Source organism: Lonchura striata, chromosome 3 (assembly GCF_050655825.1).
Source record: "Lonchura striata isolate lonStrDom1 chromosome 3, ASM5065582v1, whole genome shotgun sequence".
NCBI classification, from domain to species: Eukaryota; Metazoa; Chordata; class Aves; order Passeriformes; family Estrildidae; genus Lonchura; species Lonchura striata.
In genome coordinates, this window is record NC_140705.1 from 104,163,935 (window position 1) to 104,188,095 (window position 24,161).

A 24,161-nucleotide genomic window follows, 5' to 3' on the forward strand; every position below is an offset into this window, starting at 1 on the left:
CAGGCTCCCCAGGGAAGAAGTCACAGCACTAAGCTTGCCAGAGTTCACAAAGCATTTGGACAATGCTCTCAGGCACACATTGGAATTTTTGTGCAGGACCAAGAGTTCGATTTCAATTATCCTTGTGTGTCCCTTCCGACTCAGGATATTCTATGATTCTAAGAGTGGTGTTTCCTGTGGGCAGTCTCTTTGCAACTTGGGGCATTTCCTAAATTGTCTTTAGTTTCCCTGGGTTACTTGTCTGGATGTTTTGGAAAAAATATGATGTGACTGAGGCACTATGACTTCAGACTGCATAAATATTCTCCAGGCTTGTTTTTGCTGTATTTTCTCAGACATGGTTGACACATTTCAGTTCTTCACACTACTTCCCAGAATTAATCTGATCTTTAACCTCAGTTTTCTCATATTCTTTTCTGTTATCCAGGCAGCATCTTATCCAGAAATCTTAGCATCTTGACTATGTAGTTGACTATATAACACACAGAGGTTTTAATCTTATAATGATGATAATAAAGAATGTTTGAAATTTGTAGCTCTTTGTGAAGCTATTTCAATATAGACTAACTCTGGAAAGGATTTAAAGACACATAAATTGAAGAAACCCAAGAATAACTCTAACACATCAAAAGCATTCCTATTTTTATCAGGGAAAACTGTTTGCCAGGTTATGCAGCGCAGTGCTGAGCTTTCTTTTCTCAGGCACTGGGAATGTGTAACCTAGTCCATCTTTTCATTCTTTCTCACCTTTATAGCCTAAACAAGCATATTCATTTTGTCTACAGCAAGGAAAACTTCACTCTTCAGATATATCAGAGTTCTCTTGGCTGAAGCAGGTATTGGGAATTCTGCTGTATACAAGTTTCATGTGTTTTAGGTTAGATTAAAGACAGACATAACATAATTGGTGCCATTTGTTCAATTAATCATATCTCTGATGGTCAGAAAATCTCCCTCCCTACTTCTTAACCCATTCCTTAGGCATGTGTGAGAATTCATAGCAGGAATAAAATGCTTTAGCAGTTTAAAATTCTATAGTTTTAAGAATGGCAGAGACCAGTTTGAGAATTGAATTATGAGATATACCTTGTGTGGTAGTTAGAAAATACAAAAAAAAACCCTCTGTCTTCTATCCTGATGGAACTTGGTAGGAAGAAAGTAATATAAATATATTGAATTTTGTTATAAGATTAGCTATAAGCATTTTATAAATATTTACTTTTATAAAGGTTTCATTTTATGATGAAAATTGCTGCTCTTAGCTCATTCTTGCTGCCTTGCTATCTGGGGAAAATCTGAGTGAAGATGCTGAAGGAGTTTAGTGGAAATATAGTTATCAAGTCTTTTCTGCCAGCAGAAGCCAGATGAGACTGAATTTCTTGTCTCTTTTTCCAGTTAAACCTAAATTTACAGTGGACTGTTCCAGCTTCTATGGATGCAGATTATAGTAGAAGAACCTCTCTAGAGTTCCAATATATCCACAAGTACAATGAAAAAACCTAGTTCAAAGTATGGAGTGCATTTTTTAAACTGTCTTGGAGAAGCGTTGTCAGTCCTTGGCGAAATAGCCCCTTATACCAAAAAGTAGCCTTTGAAGTGGGAAACAATGTTATATATTAAAACCTACTGAGATAGGGAGGTCATGAAGAAGTCTACAGAACTGTGATCAATGCACTCTGAAAATGGAAACAGTTTGGTGTATATCCTGGGAAATAGGATGCTGAAAATCTTCCTGAAAATTATGGGGATTGTTATGGGTATCAACAAATAAACAAGGTCTTGTATAGGACTTGTATCCTACTTTCCATGAACAAAACAGAAGTCTAACATGTTTTAGATACAGGAGCAGATCATTCAGTAGTGATCAGTTGTGCTGGTTTCAGCAGCTTAAGCAACAAAATCTAGAGAATGTTACCTGAGTCTAGAGTGAGACAGAGAGGTTGCAAGAGTTGTTCTTTACTTCCTCCCAAAACTACATACCCTCAGATGTATATATATATTGGTAGACAGATGTAATCTCTTTGTTGCCTTTTCCTGTAGTCTAAAGTAAAAACTATCAATAAATATCAGCATATTTAGGGCATGAAGGGAAGTCCTTATTCCAGGGAGGAGCCACACTGTTAATGGGTACCACCTAAAATCTGTAGTTCTATTAATGTAGTGGTGTTGTTATTAGAAGCAGTTGACATAAGACTTTGAGGTAATAATGCATTTCACTGTTTCAACAAAATAAAACATCTATATTCTTTTCAGGATGTTACCAGGAAAGTCTGGCATATGCAAGTGGATCTGAGATTAAAAAAAAATTGGATCAGGAATGAACTAATGCAAAGAACTGCTATATTTTGATATTAAAATCCCAGATAACCAGTATGTCAGTCAGTTGCTCAGGTGGTTTTTGTCTCCTGAAACACTCTGGAGAACTTTGAATGCATCAAATGGGGAGGGAAATGAAAGACAAGTAGAGACAGAAGTGGGAGTTTTAGAAGGATAGATCTGGAAGCAGCTCATACAGTAAGATAGATGAAATGTCAGAAAGTCACTGGAACATGCTGTATGCTGTAATCTGCTTTAAGTAGGCGATCTGTCTCTGAAGTTCAGCCTCAGCTATACTAGCTTGCCTGAAACTACCTCCTCTTCATTATTCTCTATACTCTGATTACTCAGAGCACTTTTAAAGTCTTCTGATTTTAGTCTCTTTGAAAGGTAAATTTTCAGCAGGATTTTTTTCTGTGTCATTTATTTCCTTTTATTTCTGTATGCAGCAGTTTCTGAATTCCAGAATGTTCAGCAAAAATGCCTACCCAACCAACAATCTTAGGCATTTGGGCTATAGATCCTGGAGGAGCCTGTTCTCTTCACTGTGTATCAGGAGTCCAGGTGACAGACTTATGTTAGACATTGGCTCAGTTTGGACAAATGACTTTTTCCATGCTTCCTGTCTGTTTCTGAACTGAGAAACATGCACCCAGCTTTAAAGACCAAGCCTAAAATTTCATGAGAAGTAGAACATTCACTTCTTGTGGAAATTCAAGAGGCAGCTGCTATATTCGATATTTATAAACAAATTGAACAAATTTGACTCATCTGAATCATCATTCAGTTTAATCTTCTTGGCACCAGTGACAGAGCTGTCACTCAAGGCTGTCAAAACAGAATTAGACTTGTCATGATGATGCTTTGGAGATTATTGAACTCTCTGTATTATTTGTTGCCTTTTTATTAGCTTCAGGCTGAAGGTTCTCACCCGGCATAAGGGACCCAGCATAAAGAGAACTTGAGCTCATTTCTCATAGCCCCAAAAGAGAGACCCTAGATGTAGGCTTGTATGCATGAAAAAACAAACAAACAAACAAAAAAAAATAGTGGACTAAGTGAGAAAGAGTTTTGAAGGGTTTTCACCCTCCAGGGAAACAGATTGTCTTCAGACACTGTGTAGCGAGGGTGTAGGACCAAAGAGGAGGAAGAAGTAGTTCAGTTGTTCAATGAACTCCTGACCTCTCCCTGTTTCAAGAAACAAAATCTGCTCAGTTAGAGATTAAGATGGTAGAGAATAACTCTTTATCCTGGTGATCAGAGTCACTTGCTGGTCCATTTGCATTGTTTCAAGTGAGATGGGTCAACTTCTGTTGAAGAAAACAACTGATTGGAATTTTCTTATATCTACCTTCCCCAACCCACCAACCCTCCCACCACCTGGCAAAAGAAAACAGATAAACAATTCAAAACATAAAAGAAAAACAGGCAAAACAAACAAACAAACAAACCCCCCAAAAAATCCCAACAAAACAAAACTCCAAAACCCAAAAATACCTAATCAAACTGCATCAGTTTTGCAACTTTTATATCCACAACTTCACTGAATTGGTCAGGCAGATGTGATGGAATTCTGTTCCTAAAAAGCACTGAATTGGAAATATTTGTGGGAGACAAATAGTGTCAAAGCCATGGCATGCACAGTAACTTTGCAAGGCAGTGATTAATAAGGGTAACAATTCTAAGATGTGCAAGCAGGGAAACATTGAGTTTCTGTAGCAAAGTGGTGCTACTGCTGCAGATGTAGTTAAAATGTATATTACTGAAAAACAGCCCCTATATTTGTGGTCTAAACTTCAGGAAGAATGCAGAGAGCTACAGAAATGGCAAGGGAAGAGAAATCTCTCTTGCATTAAGAGTTTATTTTTTTCCAGTACATCCAAGATGTGCAGAGAAGTCTATTTGGAAAGGAACATCCATGTTCAAAAGGTGATTGTTTTTAGTAATTTCTATGAAATGGGGAGAACTATAAAATATTTTTACAGTCAAAACAAATGCATCTTTCCAGTCAAATTTGACTAGCAACAGGACAAAAAATTCAACCAAAACAAACACAAAATAAAAGGTGGGAGTACAGTCTCTCTAGAGCAGCCCAAAGTCTCAGGGATGTATAAAGAGTGGTTTTGGTGTAAAGAGGAGATTGAAATGACTGACCTGGTTCTAAATGCAATTTGTTCTCTTCCTTTCTATGAGTTTAGGTTATACTGGTGATATTCCTGAACCTGCCCTAGCAGCAGTCTGTAGTACTGAGTTTCTATATTGATCAGTCTTTTAAAAGTCTGCTGTGGCGATGTGTGCAATAATGAATAGGAAAGAACATCTTGTTCTGAGAATTCCAGGAAAACTAAACAGCTGATGGCTTTTGACACTTTTTTGAGATCTTTCCTCGTAGTTTTGTGTACTTTGGACATGTGATGCTTGCTTCACTTCAGATTCAGCACACACACAGATAACATCTCCACAGTTTTGCTCTGGTTATATTTATATATGTATCATGCCTCTTAGATGGGCATACCAGGCATTTAGGAACTGCTGTTTTGTTACTGCATATTGAGTACCAGGTCCTGCTGGGGTGCTGATTACAAGAGATGTGCTGCCAAGGACTCTTCCATGAGGAGCAGCACAGCCCAGGGCATGGGGACACTGTCAGGATCTCTCATGCCAGCCCCTGCGCCTGGCCCTGCTCTCCCACAGCGTTCAGGGAAGAATTGCATGCAGCAAGGTTCTGAAGGCAGGGGCTATTGAATTTGCAAAAATAAAACTAGAGCAAGAGACTTATACTTCATAATAAGAGAAATTGATTAAAAAGAGTTTAGTTATAGCAATGACATTTCTTGAGGTTAATTACCCATGAAGATTCCCAGAATGTATATTATGATGGTCTACATTGAGAAATCTTAATTTTTGGAGGTGTAATTGATCCTTTGCTACAGTAATAAATGTATCTGTGGTTACTTTATTGTGGGCTGAAAATATTCCAGGCTAAATATCACTGACATGATTAACATTCCTGAAAACCTTACTTTTTTTTTTTTTTTAGGATAATCTCAGTGCTTGGATATTGTTAGGAAAAAGACTCCAGAACATGTTACTAATGCTGAGTGTATGAATGTGATAGCTGTCTTGAGGATGAGTCCCCAGACAAAGCAAGTTCAGCAGAATGCCCTTGCAAGTAGGTGTGTTGACATGGAGGAAAATGCTTTGCAATTTCAGATAAAAGAGACCAAAAAAGCTATAGAATACTGCCTTTCACAAGGATACATGCAGTTGTAGTACCAGTGTTGAACAGCCAAAGTGGAGCTTTAATATTTCACACAAATATCACTCCAGATATTGACACTAGAAAGTTAAGGAATAAACAGTTCTTTCTGGGACTTGACCAAGTAGATACTATAATCATTCTTTACTACCAAGTAAAAATTAAAAGTCCTTTTTTATGTTTGTTCTTTTTTAGCATATCTTTATAAGCTAAAAAACATCCAGTGAGTTTAGGAAACAATTGTTGTCTCTTTCCTCCGGGAGAAAGTTTAGGCAGTCTTTCAACTGCCTGTGGCTTGGGTTTCATTATGCTTCTAGTACAGTTCTTAAAATGTTTGCTATTCCTGGCTGCAGCCAAGCTGTTGGCTGTACAGCACAGGCAGAGGATACACACTGTTCCCCTGAATCACCTTAGGCTCAGCTGGTAGAGCTTTATGCAAACCTAAGTAGTTTCTTGTGGCTAATACAGGTGCATTCACTCTCACCAGGATGAAAGAGGAGCTGGATGGCTCTCTGAGGCAGCTGAAACCACTAAACAGAACTGATTTTTAAAGGAAAATTTCAGTATCTATTTTTTTTAATCTTTATAATTGGAAGTTAAAAATATAGTGGAACAACAGAGAGTGAGATAATCAGGCCCATAACTTGTCTACACTACTGAGACTACACACATGCAGATCTATAAAAAGACATATCTTATGGGCAATATTCAATAGTTCTGAGGAAATACCTAGCATAGTAGTCTTCATATTTATGGAAAAAACCAAAAGGTAAAACAAAATAACCATGTTGACTCTTAGTATATGTGCTTCTGTTTTGTAGGCATGATTTTTTTAGGCTGTTTTTATTTTGTTGAATCAAGCCATGATAGAGGAAAAGGCCATTTCTTGCATCTGCCATCTGTTACATCTCCAGAAAACATATTCCCACAGCTGCCACCATAAATGTTCCTCCACAAATAAAAATAATCAAAATTCATGGGCTCTCTGCATTCCCATTGGAGAATGTGGTTTATTTCATCCAAGGCATCAGATGTGTTCATGGAAGTTATATGGGTGAAACCAAACAATCATTGCTCACCAGAATGAACTCACAGTCATTGCTTATTACAGGACTCAACAATCCAGTTTCTATCAGGAGACCATTGTTCACAAAAAATTCTGACCGCCGTGGCTACAAAAATACAATTGTCTATGTAATTGAAGCCTTACCCCAGAAGATGACAATTTCACAAAAGAGGGTCTTTTCCCCTCTGATATTTATTTGAAAAACAGAGGGATGTGTATACCAGTGATTGGAACCAAAAAAGGCAACACTTACTTTGTGTGTGCCATTCATCTTGAAATCAAAGTCTAGCACCATAAAGACCTGGTGAAGGAGAGCTCCCTGCTACAGAGCTGAGGTTCTGACAGGATGAAGGCATAGAAGGTTGTGGTTCATCATAGAACAAGGTGGATCTGGGAAATCTCAGCACAGGTATCTCATTAATGCCTGTAGTGTTCCTTGCATTTTGTGGCTGTTTCCATTTAAAGACAAGCTGAGCACACTCTTTTCTAAATACTTGTCCACAGGTATTTTTGGTATGTCCTAGTAACACTATAATAGCAGAAATACTGAAAGCCAGATCATTGGGTTGGGAATTTTAGGTGGATTATAATTGAGATTTGCTTCATGTGCAGCAAATACACAGGTTTCACTAAAATTTTTTGTGAAGCTTCTCTTTGTCCTCTTATGCACTCTGGTCTTTTATAGCCTATAGAAACTGAGGTGGTGATTAGAAATTTGTGTCCAGCAGCAACTTGCATGGGAAAAGGCAGCACATGCTTGCCCAGAACTGCAGGAAAGTGAGATGGCAGGTAGGAAGCCCCTCTGATGCACTCAGGGATAAACCCAGCTAGCAGCTGAGTTGTTAAACCCATCACCCCTCTCTATACCTACATTTCTTCTTTTTAAAGGAACTTTGTGAATAATTTCTGTGAACACTGGCTGAATTTCCTGAGAGCTAAGACAAAATGTTATGTTCTATATTCTGCTGCCTGCATGTAATGCACTTTCAGTTTTGTATGAGTAGGATATCATAGGTTAATTAGATGTGTTATTTTTAAGTAGTAGGATAAAGTACACTGAAGAGGAAAAATGAAACTATGAACATTCAGAGAATGCCTTAGGGATAGATTCAAGAAACAGGGCAAAATCCTTACTGTTAAGAATATCTGTAAGGAAGGGCACCCTTTTTTCACCCTAAAATGAAGTCAAATGGATACCTCCAACTCATCTACTTGCTTTTTAAATTCAATTTTTTTGCCTTGCACTAACATGCTCATCATAAAATATATGAGTCCTGTATGCCAAGGGGAAACAACATAATGCTCAGCTATGACAGAAAAAGCTGCACACATTACTTAGAAATATATGTTTTCATTTTCTTGTATGACATATATATAATGCTATTTTTTTCTTATTTTCTACTCAGTGGTATACTTCCTCCTGAGTATATCATAGCTTTCATGTCATATATCTGAGCTCCATCCAAGCAGGATATATTTCTTCCCTCTCTGTAAGCAGAAGTAGATTAACTGATTTTACTGTGATGCTGGGGTTTTTCAAGAATATCCCTGTGACAGAGGAGCAAAACTAAGGCAAAGTTAAGCTAGGCAAGTGCATTTGTCTTGGTATATTTAAGGATATCTTTAATTATGCTTTTGATTGTTTGTTTTCCTGCTACAGCACAGATGTGACTTAATTCGAAATACAGATTACTTGTGTGTGGCTATATGGCTTGTGTTTTCCAGATACTTAATAGGATGAGTGGACTTCCTGAATGGTGGGAAGTTTTGTGTGCATTAGTATTTGGATAATTTTGCGAGTGTCCAGAAAGCTTCTCAAACTCTTGACAAGGAATTAGAGCAAATGTACTGAAGGGTGAAGCAGGTACTTCAGTATGTTCAAATGTTTTTTCAGTTTCAACAGTAGCATCCCCTTGTACATTCTGTTTTATGCTGTTGGCCTTTACCCAAGTGTGGAGCTTGGCTGGACAGAAAGCTAAAGCACAGGAGCAATGAAACTGCATAGGAAATTTTGATCCTCCTAGAGATACTGACTGAGAGCCAGTTCTAGGACATTATTCATTTAGATGGATTTTGGCAGGAGTAGGTGAAGGAATGGTGGTTTAATGTCCATGGTTTTTTCCTAGTTCTGTCAAATTCAGTGTATCTGTCTTGAAGTTATATTGGTGATTGTGTATGTGGGCAGCCTGGGAACTGTTTGGTGATTCAGGAAGTTCATGCAGTACTTTATTGATGTCTGTTTGTTTTTCACTGCAAAAACCACCCAAAAAGCCCAATAGTGACTTTAATAAGAATGAGTAGAACACTCTCTACAGATAGTTCAGAGGCAGTTTCTCATTATATCCTGAAAGAGTAAATGTGACGTTTCCACCACAGGTAGACACATAAATTGGCAGAGACATTTGGAGGTGTTACTGGAGATGACCTGTGGTATTTGAGACATCCTCATAAGGTTATTGGATATGGTGCAAATCTCATGGGATGCCCTGGCAGTGGTAGCTGGAGGTCAGGTGACCTAGGCTGGGCAAAGAGTTGGGTCAATGCTGTTCATTTGTTTGGAAAAGTTGTGGGTGTTGGTTTTTGGGGGTTGTTTTGGTTTTTTGGTGTCTTTTTATTTTTATTTTTATTTTTGTTTTATTTTACAGTGAAGTATGCTGTGTGGAATACTTAGTTGTGTTACTATATACCATAATTCTTGAGAACTTGTTATTGAGACTTGTCTTCCCTGAAATCATAAGGCAGTAGGGTGCTGCTTCCTGCTTCCTAAATACATAATACAGTTACTTGCTGTTGATGTTCAGCATAGCTAGGTTCATACTCCTTGTGAAATATGTCTAACACCTTGCAGCCTTATTTGGATTTGATGTGAAAGAAGTCAATTCAGGAGCTGGGATAGGGACCATGTAGTTACTAGTAGCATTTCTCTTCCCTGAAGGTTAAAGTGAGAAACATCACCAAATTAGTGCTGTTTCTTGTATGGCTGAGTCAGGTGCTATCACTGTGACATGTTTTTCCTATTGCTTCTGAAATATTCTGTGACATTCAGCCTTATGTTAAGTATGTAGTTGTCAATAATTTCTGTGACTAAGAGGCCTTGTCCTCATGTCACACTGCCCCCAACTATGACAGCTGCAGAGTCTACAGAGCTGTGCTGTAATGAGGCAAGAGATATGGAAAAAAGTAAATTGTTGTTACAGTAGGTAGGTATGCCAAGAATTTAATTTCTTTTGAGCAGCACAGGCAACTGGCATTTCAGTTGCTCTGCATGAGACATTTTTTGGTTGCCAGAGCTCAGATGAAGAGGAGCTGTAATGCAGTGTATTGAAATGTCATAACCTAAGGACAGAAAGAACCTGAACATATTACAGCTATGTCCCTATGGATCAAGGAGAGAGCAAATTACATAAGGAAGATACTGATGTGCACTGGTAGTTAAAATGTCACTTTTCTTATAACCCTTTTCTTACAACCCTGCTTGAGTCTGTAAGTACTATGGAATTAAGAGTTTTGTTTCAAAGAGGTAACATTTTTGAATGCATTTCAGTTCACGTGAAAATAGGGGACAAAAGCAGTGATTTGGGGCACTCATAGTTCAAACAGCACTGAACTCCTGGTTCCTAATGTGTTCCAATTCCTTCTGTTTTTCTACTAATGCATCTTGATTCTACTTAGCAATAGCATTAATAACAGCATGTTTCAATTTGTATTTTTCTCCTGTGATTTTAATATAAACCAACAATACAACTTTGGTGTATGGGCAGGTAGAATTGTGTTCCACACCACCTTAATTAGAATGAGTCAAAGGCACATTTATTGATGTTCTTCAGCTGGCTGCATAAACTTGCTTCCCCAAAGAAATCTCACTATAATTCAGACATCAGATATCCCAACAACTACAGTTTTAAGATTCTCCTAAAAAACTTGAGTGCCCAAGAATAGCTTGCCCTGTGCAAGACAGGTCCACCACCAGGAACATTTTGAGCCTGTCCTAGAGGGCCAGTTCATTTTCTCCCCTGAACAAACATGAAATCACGTGGGAACTTAAAAAAAAAAAAAAAAAAAAAAAATTGAAATATTGTGGGGAGACAGTTCAAGGTGGTCGTATCTTCCAGTAAGTTGCTGAGACAACCCTGATAGCATCTCTTGAATGTGACCATATGCAATGCCAGAGATGTGTGCCTGAGCAAAAGACCTGGTTTGTTAAATGCTTACACAACTGGTGAGGGGTATATATAAAATGTATAGGGTAAAATAGAAACCTGTTTACTGGCTCTTTGCTCTCCTAGACAGAACCATTTTCCAGGATCTGGGCAACTTGCCTTTAGTAAGGCTTAGGAAAAGGGAAAAAAACTGCCCCAGGGTGTGTACTGATACTATTTATCATATTTTTATTACTTGTTTGCTACAAGTAAATTATTGGAGCAGCTGAGATATTTCAGCATTGCAGATTTCATTATTTTCAGATCTGAAGTTTAGTGTGTCTGATCCTAGCTGCACAAATTAAATACTAACAATCATTCAGCTAGGTGAGTCTGCTGTTTATTGCAGATAAATGCTCTTGTTTTAGAAAACAGAACTTTGTCCACATTTGTCATCTGTCCAATTCACTGGAGATAAAAGTAATAAAATGACCCTTGGGTAAAGACATCTTCTTGTTTTGTTTCTGGAGGGGGAAAAGTTTTCCTGAAACTCTGTCACTCCTGCATGAGCTGATGAATTTTTGCCTTCATTATATTCCTGTTTTCCATTGCACTGCAAAGCATGAATAATCTTGTGGCTTTTTCTTTGATGGTTTGCCTCTAATATTTCTCTGTGTAAATTCTTTTTTAATTTCTGTGCTTACCAAGTCAACGTTTGTTTGCCAGTGATTGAAATTCTGGACCAAACAGTACCAATTAGGCTAATTTATGTGGGTTAAATTCTCCTGGAATGCTTCACTTTGGAGTTATATTTATGAGTAGTCTATATTCCCTGTGCTGTATCTTCCCAGTATTAAGCTATTGAGGGAGAAGAGATTTAAAGAGAAACAATATATTTCCTTTTGAGTTACAATGAGATATGAACAAAAGGCACCTCCTTTAGTTACCTACATAACTCACTTAATGTAACAGTGATTTGACTGAAATACAAGTGCAAAAATATCAATAGCAAATAAGTGACAGGCCACAGTTTACCTCGGACTAGATCTGCTCAGTCTACCTTATGCCATATCTGAGGAAAAATAAGGATGATTTGGGGTTCAGGCTGGGAAGCAGACATACCACTGAGGTGACTTTTAACTGTTGCTGTGTTGGTGCTATGTTTGAGCAAGCACAGGAATAAGGATGCAAACAGCTGATGGTTTCCTTTGAAAAAGATTTTCCGTCTGAATTTACAGAATTCTTTGCCAAGTCTCCCAAGGATCTTTCCAGAGACAGTGAAAGTGCTCATAAATAACCCCTCACTCTAGTAACAATGCATAACACAGCCTGGATTGTTGGGATTTCAACATTCCCCTGACCAGCTGGGTATTGCACAGCTGTCAAGCCTCTGCAGCTTCCATGTATTGCTGACTGCCTATGATAACAATAAAAAAATAAATCAGCAGAAAAAATTTTTGTGTTTTTGGAATTGTTGTTAACTCTTACTAGTGCAACATTTCTTCTTTAGCTACTGCCAATAAAAGAGTGAGTCTGGCATGAGAAATTTGTGCCTGTGGCAGTGGTAGCTCTTTGGCAGCCCTGCACTCTCTCCGTGTTCCTGAAGATAAAAAATGTCTGTAATCCTTGGTGCCATAATTCTTCCTTTTCATTCCTGATTTTTGCTGCAGGTTGGGGAGTTCAGAGCCCACGCTGCAGAGTGGACAGCCAACGTCACCGCCGAGTTCAAGGAGACGCGAAGGCGCCTGAGCGTGGAGATCTACGACAAGTTCCAGCGGGCCACCTCCATCAAAAGGAAACTCTCTGCAGAACTCGCCGTCAACCACAACCAAGACCTGACCCCCTGCAAGAGAACACTGTCAGTGAACCACCTGACCAGCGAGAAGGACCTCTTGCCAGCTCTGACAAAGACGGACAGCATTTACATGAATGGCTTGACGCCGCACTGTGCAGCAGAAGAGATAGCTGTGATCGAGAACATTAAGTAGCCATGACTTTGGATCCCAGTCCTTGGGAAGCTCTTGGCTTAGACTAGCCATACACCTTTTTTTTTCCACCCTGTCGATGACCAGTGCTAGCAGCATTTTATATGTGTGCATGAGTACCACAGAAAACCTACAGTCCCGAGTTACCATCGCATCTCTTCAGAGACACATAGATGAATGGCACTGCTGTTTCCAAAAGATGCTGGAACAAGCAACGTTTTCTGCCTTTATCTGCCCAGACTGTTTTTCACTTCTAATGTGCCATATGGCCTCACGAATGAATCTCACTTGTTTATGGTAACAATGTAGCTTTGAGGGATCAGTCCTTAAAATTTCAGGGTCTACCTTACTGAGCCTAGGAATGGACCATTTCTGGACTACAACACATTTGTAAATGGCAAGAAATTCTTATGCAGCCTTTTACCTAAGAAATTTTGGTCAGTGCCTTATCTTTCGAAGAACCAGAACCTCTACAGTTCCTGTACAACTTCTGTTTGTTTGGGTTTTTTGCATGAGAAGTGTATTTCATTTAAGCCTTTCGTTCTTGAAATGGTGGTGTTTCAAAGGTGTCTGTTGTGAAGATACCAACCAGCATGAATGAATGCCAAAACTCAACAATCATCAATTGATGTTGTTAGCTCCAAATTTAAAGGCACTGCAGTTTCAAAAGTTGCAAACCTGTCCCCCAGAAACATTTTGTTTTACTCAGGTCCAGCTGATACTTATTCATGCTGACTTGTAGGATTTGCAGACCCTTTTCAGGTCTTATTTTTCCAAGCAGTGTTCAGCAGTTGTTTTTCTCTGCATCAGATGTACCAAAAAAATCTGCAGCTTATCTATCACTAAATTATTTGGTAGATGACAAGAGCAAGTAAAAATTACTGTTTTGATGAGAGGCAGGGGGAGGCTTTAAATTGCTGTGTTCTAATAATCACATCCAAAAAAACAATGCAGATGAATACAGCTATTTTTAATAAACATAAACCTTCTGCCAGATATTTGGTATGAAAAGGATTCTTAATTTCCTTTTTAAGCCAAGTCACCCCAGAGGCTACATGATATTTTACCCAGGAATCCTGGTGGAGTGCTTTCCTGAATGTCACGTGGGCTGCCTGTGTCAGAGCTGTGGCTAACGTGGGAATGCAATTGAAACTGGTATCACTGTGATTTCTACATTTCAAATAGAGATGGCTCTGAATAGCAATGCAGGCATGAAGAAAAGCTGATAAATAGCACAATCTGAATACCAATGATTGTTCAGACAGGATAGGCTGACAAGAAGCAGATCTAAACCAGACTTTGGGTTTTCTTTATTGGTTTTAAGAAAACACATTAATTTTGTACCTTCTGTTTTGCTTATAGGTATATATTTGAGATTCAGAAGAAATGCAGGATGGAATGGATGATTTTGCATTTTTTCCTTATGTTAGTCTATTGTAACCTGGCTGTACATAAAATGAATAGAACAGGCCTTAAAAGAAAAATTTAGGCTCTGTAAATTAAAAAAAGAATGGGACTTTGCTGATTGGGCATGATTCAAGTGGCAAATCTTACAGCATCTCTGACCATTAGATAACATGCAAGATATGAATGTTCATGTTTTTTGGATGCTTAGCTTGTTTTCTAATAAATATAAGTTAATATGTACATTCAGTGTAAATATCAGTCAATTAACATTTACAGAGAGTACGCTTTTAAAACTAAGAAAGTTCCATGGCACATCACCGAGCAATGCTCTTATAACAAAGACCCTTGTCTCCCCAGCACAGTGTTCTGAATGTCCACATGGCAAGGGTTCTTGCCATGTATAAACTGTGAATTGTAATGAAAAATAAAGTTTTTAATTAAAATAAGTTTCCCTGAATCTCCTGCTTGCTACAACTGGAATGCTAAGAAATAATTTGTGAAACTGATTTTTATGCTTTCATTGGTTACAGAGTATAGCAGTTTGCCACCTGCTTTAATTTAAGCTGGTTTAGCAATAAAGGCTTGATTTACCCAGCACAGAAATTACTATTTTTTTTCCTTGATAGTAAAAACTATGCTCTTTAGTTGTCATACCTTAAATTGTGTTTCTTGCCATTTTGTTTTTCAAAAACTCATCAGGATTCAGTTTCTTCCATTGTAGGCTACAGAGCTTCAGGCAGTTTCTCCATCCTTGGCCTGGGGGAGGTGCAGGGGGCTCTGTGCTGCTGGTACTCCTGTGGTTGCTGGTGCCTTTCTGCCTGCAGAGTGTGTGAACAAGCACCTCGAAGCACAGTACCTTCCATACTGCAGCAGTTTTTCTATGGTGAATATTTTACAGCAGCCTCTTTAATTAGGTCTTGGCCAAGGGAATGAGAGCCCACAGGAGCCTGGTGGTGAGGAAGACTACGGGTTTTGTATTGTTTCAATCTTATGTATGTGGGGTGTGTTTTAGTTCTTTTGGATCTGATTTTTCAGAAAATGACAGGTAATGTTCAAAATTTATTGTCCTTGATTCCCTGAGCTATCTTAGGTTAAAGCCTTGTTTCCTGTTACCAACCCACAGAAGTGCTGGGCTTTGTGGTTTCTTTCATTTTAAAGAGTCTCAGGACTTATTGAAAAGAGCATATTTTTAGAGATCCTGTGGCAATGTTTGAAATGTAAGTATGGATACTTAAACCCATTCAGTTTTTGTTTGCTTTTTTTGAATATGATCTCTGGGAAAAAAAAATATCTCTGTCAATTGATATATATATTTATTTTTTCACTTTTGTGACAGATTTATATTATACCCCCTTATCAAAATAGATTTACCTGTAGGGAACAAAGTATAAATAATAAAAAAAATCCTTTATTTGAAGGTTTAATAATTGAAGGAAAAAAGATGCCACAGTTCAGATGGTATAAATATGTAGAGTTATTATGATCCAAACATGTCCAGTGTCATTAAAGTTACTAGAAATTTTTTTCTTCCCTCTCCACATACAGTGATAGACCACAAAGTCTGAGGATCTCTCAGTCAATTTATAATACCTGATGAACTCAAAGATTTTTCTCTTTATTCCTAGAAGAATTTATTTTGGTATTAAAAACCTATCTTTCTTGCCTCAGGAAATTTTGCATAGCTTGTTTTCCCTTCCAAATATGGAGCTACCTAAGCATGAATTAGGATCCATTTGTATCTTATTTTCTGTCACCCATACCTGGATGCATTTCAGATTACTAATATGCTTGGTACTTAAGCAAGCTTGTGAAAAATGGTAAGAGGCTGTTTTCTTGTACATTGAAAACAACAAAAAAAGGCATTGGAAAGATGCCTTCTGGATGAGAGACAAATTGTGGCATATAAGAATCTATAAAGACATATGCCACCTAACAGAACAATTTATTTCTCAGTACTACAGTAAGCACTTCATTAAAAAAAACAATTTGAAATATCTTAAAGGGGTAGCTAGAGGTGATCTCTATTGTTTACTCTTGGCTGTGATACTCTTGCCTTTTTTTTTTTTCCTTTGTATTCTTTGGTGTGTTGTACCTGATAGAGTATCTATGTTGATGAAACCTTCAATTTTTGGCATGAGAGCCAGGGAGATCAAGTTGCAGAGAATTTGTACCGTACCCCATTCTTGCTTGAGTACCAGACAAGAACTTTGGCATCCCCTCCATGTGCTTTGTAGCCCCAAGCTGCCTCTCCCCTTTTGGTGTAATATTTTGGGAGCTTTGAGGTGCAGTGAAAAGCATGGAAGGATCAAACCCAGAAGCTTGCTGAATCTCATGAGCATCCCAGCCATGTCTCTCCCTCTCCACCTCTTCCTGATTCATAGAAGGAAAGCTTGAGGGTAACAGATCCACAGAAAAGCTAAACCTCTAAAGTTTTCACTCTTGACCTGAAACACACCTTCCTTAGGTCACACTGTGAGACCATGATGGCAGATGGGAGATCTGTACGTCTCTTTGGAGTTCTTGCTCCTCCAGCATTATTCCTACACCAAGGACCTCTAAAGAGGAACACAACACACCCTGCAGAAGAAGAAAGGAGGCTGCACTACTTTCAAAATCAAAGCTACATGCACATCAAAAGTGGATGCACATTTATAACTAATTCCTGGGAAGGAGATTTTCCTGTCAGGGAAACTACCTACAGTGTTGAAATACAGCAGTAATGCTTCTAATAAATTCCTGTCATACAGTTATGTGATAATTAACTTTTCTTTCCTACCCTGCAGTACTGTTTGAAAGGAAAGGATTTTATATGTATGGAGAAATATGCATTTTGCATGACTTCCGGTGTTAATTATTTCGTCACTTAATTTTTTTTGTTTGGTTTTTTTTTTGTATTTTTTTTCTGTTGCCCTGCAGATTTAAATGAACAACGTAATCTTATAGTGAATAAAGTGTTTCTTTTGGGAAAAGTAGACAAGATGCTAATTTGCTGTTATTGGAAATAACAAGCTGTTGAGCTACATGGAAATTTAAAATGTCAGGGTTTTCATTTGAGCAAGTATTCTTTGCTTTGCCAAATTATTGCTACAATTGTAAAGAGCTTTTGTGAGAATCAATAGGTATAGTTTTATTGCACTTAGAAAACCTGAGTTTTTCAATTTTAGGCCATTGTTTATCATGCTTTTATGACGTTTCAGAGGAATATATTGAATAGGCTTGTAAACAGGTACATTACTTATTGTAGAACAATAAGTCCTCTTCATGCATAACAACTAATATAGTAGCACATGCAGCTTTATGTTCTGGACCAGATATATTTGTGCCTTTAATAGGTATTGACGTTGTTGTATCTTAAATTGTCTAAAAAACCCACTTTGGTATAATGAGTCTAGTTTCATGTAAACTCAGTGATTTGAAAATATTGCTCAATTTTAAGTCAGTATCTTAGAAAATCAATAAACTTCACAACTTTTTATGAATTATAACAATTTATCAGCACTGGTGATGTAATAAATAATACCTTATTGATTGCCTGTTTTAGTTATTTCTGAATATTAGCTGTTTTCCTACCATAGTTGCTGAAGTCAGATAATGATGAAGAAACCAACTCATCTTCATGGTTTGTGATCAATACACTATGATTGGGCTGCTGGTATTAGAATTCTTAGTGGTTAAAGCTAAAGTATTCTGTTCTGCCTGCACTGTTACCAATTATCAGTAGTAACATTCATTAAATTCTCTGGGTGCCCTGATTTTTCTGGGAATGTCACAAGAGTGTTTATACAGACATCTCTAGTTTGACTTTGGCAAACAAATGTACTTAGTGAGAAACTCCTTTAGAAGGATTCACTGTGTTAATTCAATTGTAAATAATAGCTAATTCTCAATACTAAGTATATGCAGCCAGATCTTCATCCTCCAGAGAAAGGCATATAACAGACATACAATGGAGATCCTGATGGGAATGTACTATTTGTCTTTAGCTAAATAACAATATTCTTCAGAAAATAATCAACAGCCTGAGATGAGTCCTTAAACAGCAGTATAGTGTTAACTCCATTTCTTTTCCTTTCACTATTAATTTGATCCTTCAAATTAAACAGGGTGTTCTGAGAAGTTTTGCTGAGCAATACACTTGCTGTGAAAGATGTATTTTAGTCTTGTTTTGCTCAGGGGATACTGAGACTAACCTTGCTGAGTGGCTAGAACTTATATGTTGAAAACTTTCTTCTGGGAACATGAGAAGATACATCACTGTACTGCTGATTTTGGCTTTTATACAGTGACAGGTCTGCTTCATGTGGATTTTGCTTTTTCTGCAAAATTACAGTATTCAGTATTCATGCACTCAAGCATGCAAAGCCCACTAGATCTGGTATGAAATGTGATAGAGAGGTTCTGCTTTAACTATCCCAGCTGTAGTTAGCATGCCCTTCTCTGTAATGTATTGGCATTCAGAACCATTTGTCACCTTGCTTGCTCTGAAGAAGAGAAAGAATTAACAGATTTGCACATTTGGACAGAATAATAGTCCAAGAGATGCAGGCTAGGCCCTTCTAAACTGCAGACTGATAAGTCACAAAGTCTGAATGTCTTTTTAATAGAGACTACCACAGTGGCTTGTAGCAAAAAGGAGAAAAAAATTAGGCTCTGCTGTGAGAAGTGAAAGTGGGAGTAACGTGTCATGTACCATTCTACTTCATAAAGTGGAGGTGGTACAGACACAAAGACCTTTTCATTTCTCAGTGTCCTCAGGGACTGTCAGGAAAGAGTCAAGAGTGTAGCCTGCATTATATCACTGTGCTCTTGCTCTATTGCAAGCTCTGAACGTGCCCCAGCTGTAGAGGCACTGTACCTGTCTGAGTGCCACTTGGCTGGCAGTGGTAACTTCACAAGGGTTCACTTTCTCTTGCACAGGTGGAGTAAGAAGAGATGGTTTGGGCTGTTGTAGGAATAACTTCTTGTCCTTTGGAAAGAGGCAGGACACACCTGAATGCTGGACCAATTTCACTCTGGCTAATATGAAGTCCTTAAAACTGTTTTATGTAGAGATGTTTTTGGAAAAATGGATTCCTATTTGCTCAACAAGATCAGAGCAGAGACTGCAGTTTTGTTTTATCACTGCAGCTGCATGCTGCTTTTGAGCTTGGTTTGTCTCTAAATGAGCAAGACTAGCACAGCATTAGCACTGGAAGTGGTTTCTGCTTGTGTAGGCAGAAATGACAAGAAAACCATTCCTTGAGAGTTAGAAACGAAAATATTCCTCCAGATTCAAGCTGTTGGTTGGTGATCATAGAATCAGGTTTAGAAAAGAAACTCTTATTTTGTCAGTACAGAGGGGCTGTATTTGCACATTGCTCCATACTTACTGTCCTTGAACAAAACTGCCTGCTCCAAAAGCCAAGGATTACAATGAAGAACATATAAAGCTCTTTACTACAGAGCACACCATAAACCTTTCTTCCTTTACAAATTACAAAGAAAAATCCAAAGACAGTTTTCTGTACAGAAAAAGAAGAAATGCACCACTAGCTATAAAGATAAGTCAGGATATTTTCCTTTCATTCTTTTTTCTTGTTGTTTCTATTTATGTCTGTGGGCTAGAGTTAAAAGACTTCATACATTTTAATGGGACATCTTGCATATTAAATGTAAGCAAATTTATGTGCTGTTTGCCTCTGGTTTGCACATTTTGGTCCTATTAGAAGTTAAAAAACACTCTCCAGTGAAGGTAAAAAAGGTCTATTTGTGAAAAACATGCGTGAGAAATGGTTAAGAAGGAACAAGCATCTGACTAGTGTTTTCCCAGTTAATATGGCAGCAATTTTGAAAAAAAGGTATGTTGTTGTGGAGACCATGGCATGACATGATGCTTGAGGAGGACACGATCATGTGCAGATCAGCACGGGGCTGCCCTGCCTCGCAGTACCCGAGGGAGCTGCTGGAATTGCGTGCAGCAAGAATAACACTCCTTTCCTACCTCTTGCAGCTTGTCTGCCTGTCAGTTTGATAATTCAGCAGCAAAAAAAACCCTTCTTTGAAGCCAGTTAGAAGAAGAGGGAGACAGGGGATACTAACCTGAACAATGGGGACAGCTGTGGTGATTATATCAAGTTCTCAAGTGTCCTTTTCTCCACCTGTTCTATTTGGGAGCTGTGTGAGAGACATACCCTGACAATTGAAGTGCTGTCTCATCTCTGCAGATATATAGCTTGGGTTTGAAACTGTCTGTAAGCCCCCACTAACTCAGAAATAAAGAAACTAAAATGATTTCAAAGAAATAAGAGCAATTATTTTGAGACCATTATTATCTTGGGGGCTTTTGATGGTCTGTCTGTATTTGAGCTATACCTGAGGTAAGGGATTATTAAAAATTGGCATGAAAAGTCAGAGTACTCTAAAGTCAGGTCCTTTACACCTGACTTTATATTCCTTTGACATCTTACAGATAATGATAAAAACCAGAATTAAAAATCGCCAGCCTGAAAATTTCTTACAAAAATCCCTGAACAACAAAACCTCAAACCAAAACACAGTTTGGCAAATTCATTTTTTACTCAGTATTTTTCAGCAATATCCCCAGCCATAATGGACTTTTTCCATCTTTCTCTTTTTTCCATTTTATTTTACATTTCTTGTGTTGTTGAGCAGTCAGAGAAGAGTTTGAGAGTTGGTTTGTGTACTCTATTCCAGTTTGAGGCTTACTCAGGGAGCAGAAAGATAAACTTCTTTAGCACAGGTAACAATTGCATTGGGATGTCTCTTTAAAAAAAACCCCAAAAAAACAAACAACCAACCAAGCAAAAAACCTAACATGGAAAGCATTCTGGATTTGCTTTTTTGTTTTCTTTTTATTGTTGCAGAATACAGAATGACAGAATATTCTGAATTGGAAGGGACCCACAAAGTATCACTAAGGCCATCTCCTAAGTGGGTGTTCCATCTGGGGATTGACCCCACTACTGTGTGTGTTATTAGCAGCATGGTCTAGTGAGCTGATCTCAGGGTATGAGTTCCAGCACATTCTTCCCTTTATGCTTGAGAGAAACTCTCTACAAGTATTTTATCCCCTTTTCTTCAGTCTCAAAAAAATTCTCTTTTACAGTGCTAAAATGACAGAGTCCTTTATGGCTGCTGGCTTGCCCAGAGCAAATTTGTTGTGGTCACTCATTTTGTTTTATTTCTATTTTTCTGAGATATTCCATATCCCTCTGTATCCTTTTCTTGTCCTGAGATTTGGAGATTTGCTCTCTGCTCTATTCTCTGTCCTGCCCAAAGAGGTTCTTTGTTCATGGCTCTTTCATATTGTAGAAATGCAGATTCAGGACATGATCATACTGCTGTTATCTTTTCACTGGCCTAGATACCAAAGTGTCTCATTTCTCTCTTGTGGCAAGGCAAGTGAGTCATCTTGAATACCCCCACCATGCAGACTCCCAGGAACTTCTCATATTCCCTTGATTCCTTGGTTTGTTTATTGCCTTGGACAACTAGTGAAGTGCAGGGTGACTCTGAAAAAATGAAAATTGCTTATAGAAGAAATCTTTTTGAATGAGGATGTTAAAAACTGTGCTTTGGTTCATGGAATTAGGATGATGCTATAATTCTTAAGTAATGCAGTTTACTGGGAATAATTTGTGCCTCTGTAATAAATAAATAGTGATGAGAAGTATGGGAACCACAGATAAGTATGTAAATTTTGTTTGTAAGGTTTATTTGAGAGCACTCTAAACATCTGTCTAGTCATCGTTTTGACAGGCATGTAAAATTAAAACCAGCACTTGGGATTTGGACTTTTCCCCCGAGTAGAACTGCTGGCTCACTGCAATTTCCTAGTGTTAGGCTGGAAACCAGCACTCGTTAAATATCCTAATTTTTCTTCAGAATAGGCAAACCTTTGAGTACAGACTCTTGAAAAGTGCATGAAGGGGAATAGACTGTGGACCCATTCTTTAGGCTGGAGCAATGGTTACCTCCATACTCCCTTTCATGGGAGATGACAGCAATTATTAATTTACTAAAAGCTATGCTGAAAAATTTCAGTTAAAAGCTGGACATCAATCTGCTTTGATACATGAGGTAGCCAGATTGGTAGAGTGCTTCAGGGGTGAAGAATCTGAGTCCATTGGCAGGTACATGAAATAAAAAATATACAAGAGAAAATATAAGAGTCTTGCTTCAAGTGTTGCCTCCAAGAATCAAAAGCCCAGGAGGCAGAGTCCTGTTTTCATGTCAAATAAGCTGTCACTAAAGGCAACATGAGAGCCTTGTCACAGGAAGTAGTTCTTTAAATGGATGTCTTTCCATCTGGGCAGAATATGAGGCCACATTCTCATGTCTATACCTCCTTGACTAATTCTGTCCTCCAGTCTCCTCCTGGAGTGGGGTAAAACAGGGTGGTTACTACCCAAAGGAACTGAAAGATTATGCAAAAAAATAGGAACACAATGATTGTAGAGAGAATTTCAATGCTGTGTGCCTCTCCAGGGTTCTAAAATTTGGATGAAAAGTGCTGTTAAAATGTCTTTCTAACTATTTTCTTTGATCCTCTTTTTGAAATTATGCTATTGTGTAGTTTCTGAATAAGGGCAATACCAACAAAAGTATTTTCTTGCAGTTTCTTCTCACTTGTTTGTGCAATCGAGCCTTGGATATAAATATCACAACTGCTTCTGCTCCAATAACCCACAGAGAGATATTGTCTTCAGAAAAAAGTGGGAGAGTGAGGACATTGCGCGAAAGGCTTTGCTCTAAACCAACACCAAGGCTCAATAATTGCAAAAGCACAATTTATGCAATGAGTGGGAGCTTAATATCCGTGCAATTAAGTGTAATGACATCACTAATCCGCTCAAATGTTCATTCAGCTTGGCAATCAAATCTGCAAACCCAAGTCACTTTCAGGTCTGTGGGAGACCTGCAGCCACCTCAGCTCACTGAGTGGCAGAAGGTCCAAAAGCTGCCGTGGGCATCTTGCAGCTGATGCCTGTGGTGACGAGGGGCACTGAACTGGAACTGTCCTTAGCTGTGCAACCTCTGCTCCCTTCAGACCTCTTCTGCTGGCTCTGTCCTGGAAAGATGCACCCTGTGTATCACAGTGACAAACATGAATTCAGGCCGGGAGCAGAATAGTCACTTATTGTGGCACCTTCAATCACCTGAGCTTCTGGGAGATTTGCTGGTTCAAGTGGCAAATTTCTGAATGAGTGACAGTGAGTGCCCTGAACTGCCTGGAGGTGAGGGAACAGCTCCCTCAATGTTCTTTTTGGGGTTCTCCATTCTGCAGAGCAGCCAAACCAACTAAAGATGCTTTTTCCACACAAGGAATTGCCTGTCCCATCTTTATCACTCTTGGTTTATTACATATGTAGGAGGATATATAGGCTGACAGGTGAGAGTTTTGGTTTTCTGGTTTTTTTTTTAAATAAATTAAGTTAGGAAAAGGAAGTGGATGGAGGGGAGGAACTCAGCTTTATCTTCATCTTTCTCCAATGTCTTTCCTCATGCCACCTGAAAATCTTGTCAAAGACTTCAAGGCCTTAGAGAGAAAAAAAGGTCTTGGTATCACTTGACTAAAAGAAAAAAATAAAACACCCACCCTGAGAAAACACTTTCGAAGGCAATCTTTATGTATCTAAGACTCATAAAGGAAAGGACACAGTATGTCTAAATTTTGCTTTGTAAGTCACATGGAGATGACGAGCACAAGAGATGAGGCTGGAATATCATGTGGTGGGACTGATCTATTTAGTCTTGCCCCATTTTTGAGTGACCTCTGTGCAGCTGAATTCTTACAGTATATAAAAGCACCTGTCAAATACTGGTTTGGGGTTTGGAATAAAATATACAGTTAATTAGCATACATTAGAATAACTTTTAACCCTCACTTTTATTATATTAAAGAACATTTTCCTTCCAATTCATAAGTCCTCAAGTTTAAAAGATCAAGCTTGACATAAATAAATCTGAAATGACAGAGACAGAGACCT

The 24,161-nt window shown here is 38.3% G+C and overlaps 1 protein-coding gene across 7 annotated transcripts in view; it reads left to right on the top strand.

The window, feature by feature from the left end:
• KCNK2 (potassium two pore domain channel subfamily K member 2) overlaps positions 1–17,658 on the top strand; it is a 129,759-nt gene extending 112,101 nt beyond the window's left edge. For 6 of the 7 annotated variants that reach the window (XM_085576071.1, XM_085576070.1, XM_021547591.3 and 3 more), the window contains one exon: positions 12,451–17,658. In XM_085576071.1, coding sequence (XP_085432197.1) covers positions 12,451–12,768 — 318 coding nt within the window. In that variant the 3' untranslated portion in view covers positions 12,769–17,658. Of the gene's footprint in view, positions 1–5,356; positions 5,493–12,450 lie in introns of all 7 variants that reach the window. The other variant, XR_014954022.1, reaches the window with a different exon arrangement.
• The last annotated feature ends 6,503 nt before the right edge of the window (positions 17,659–24,161 follow it).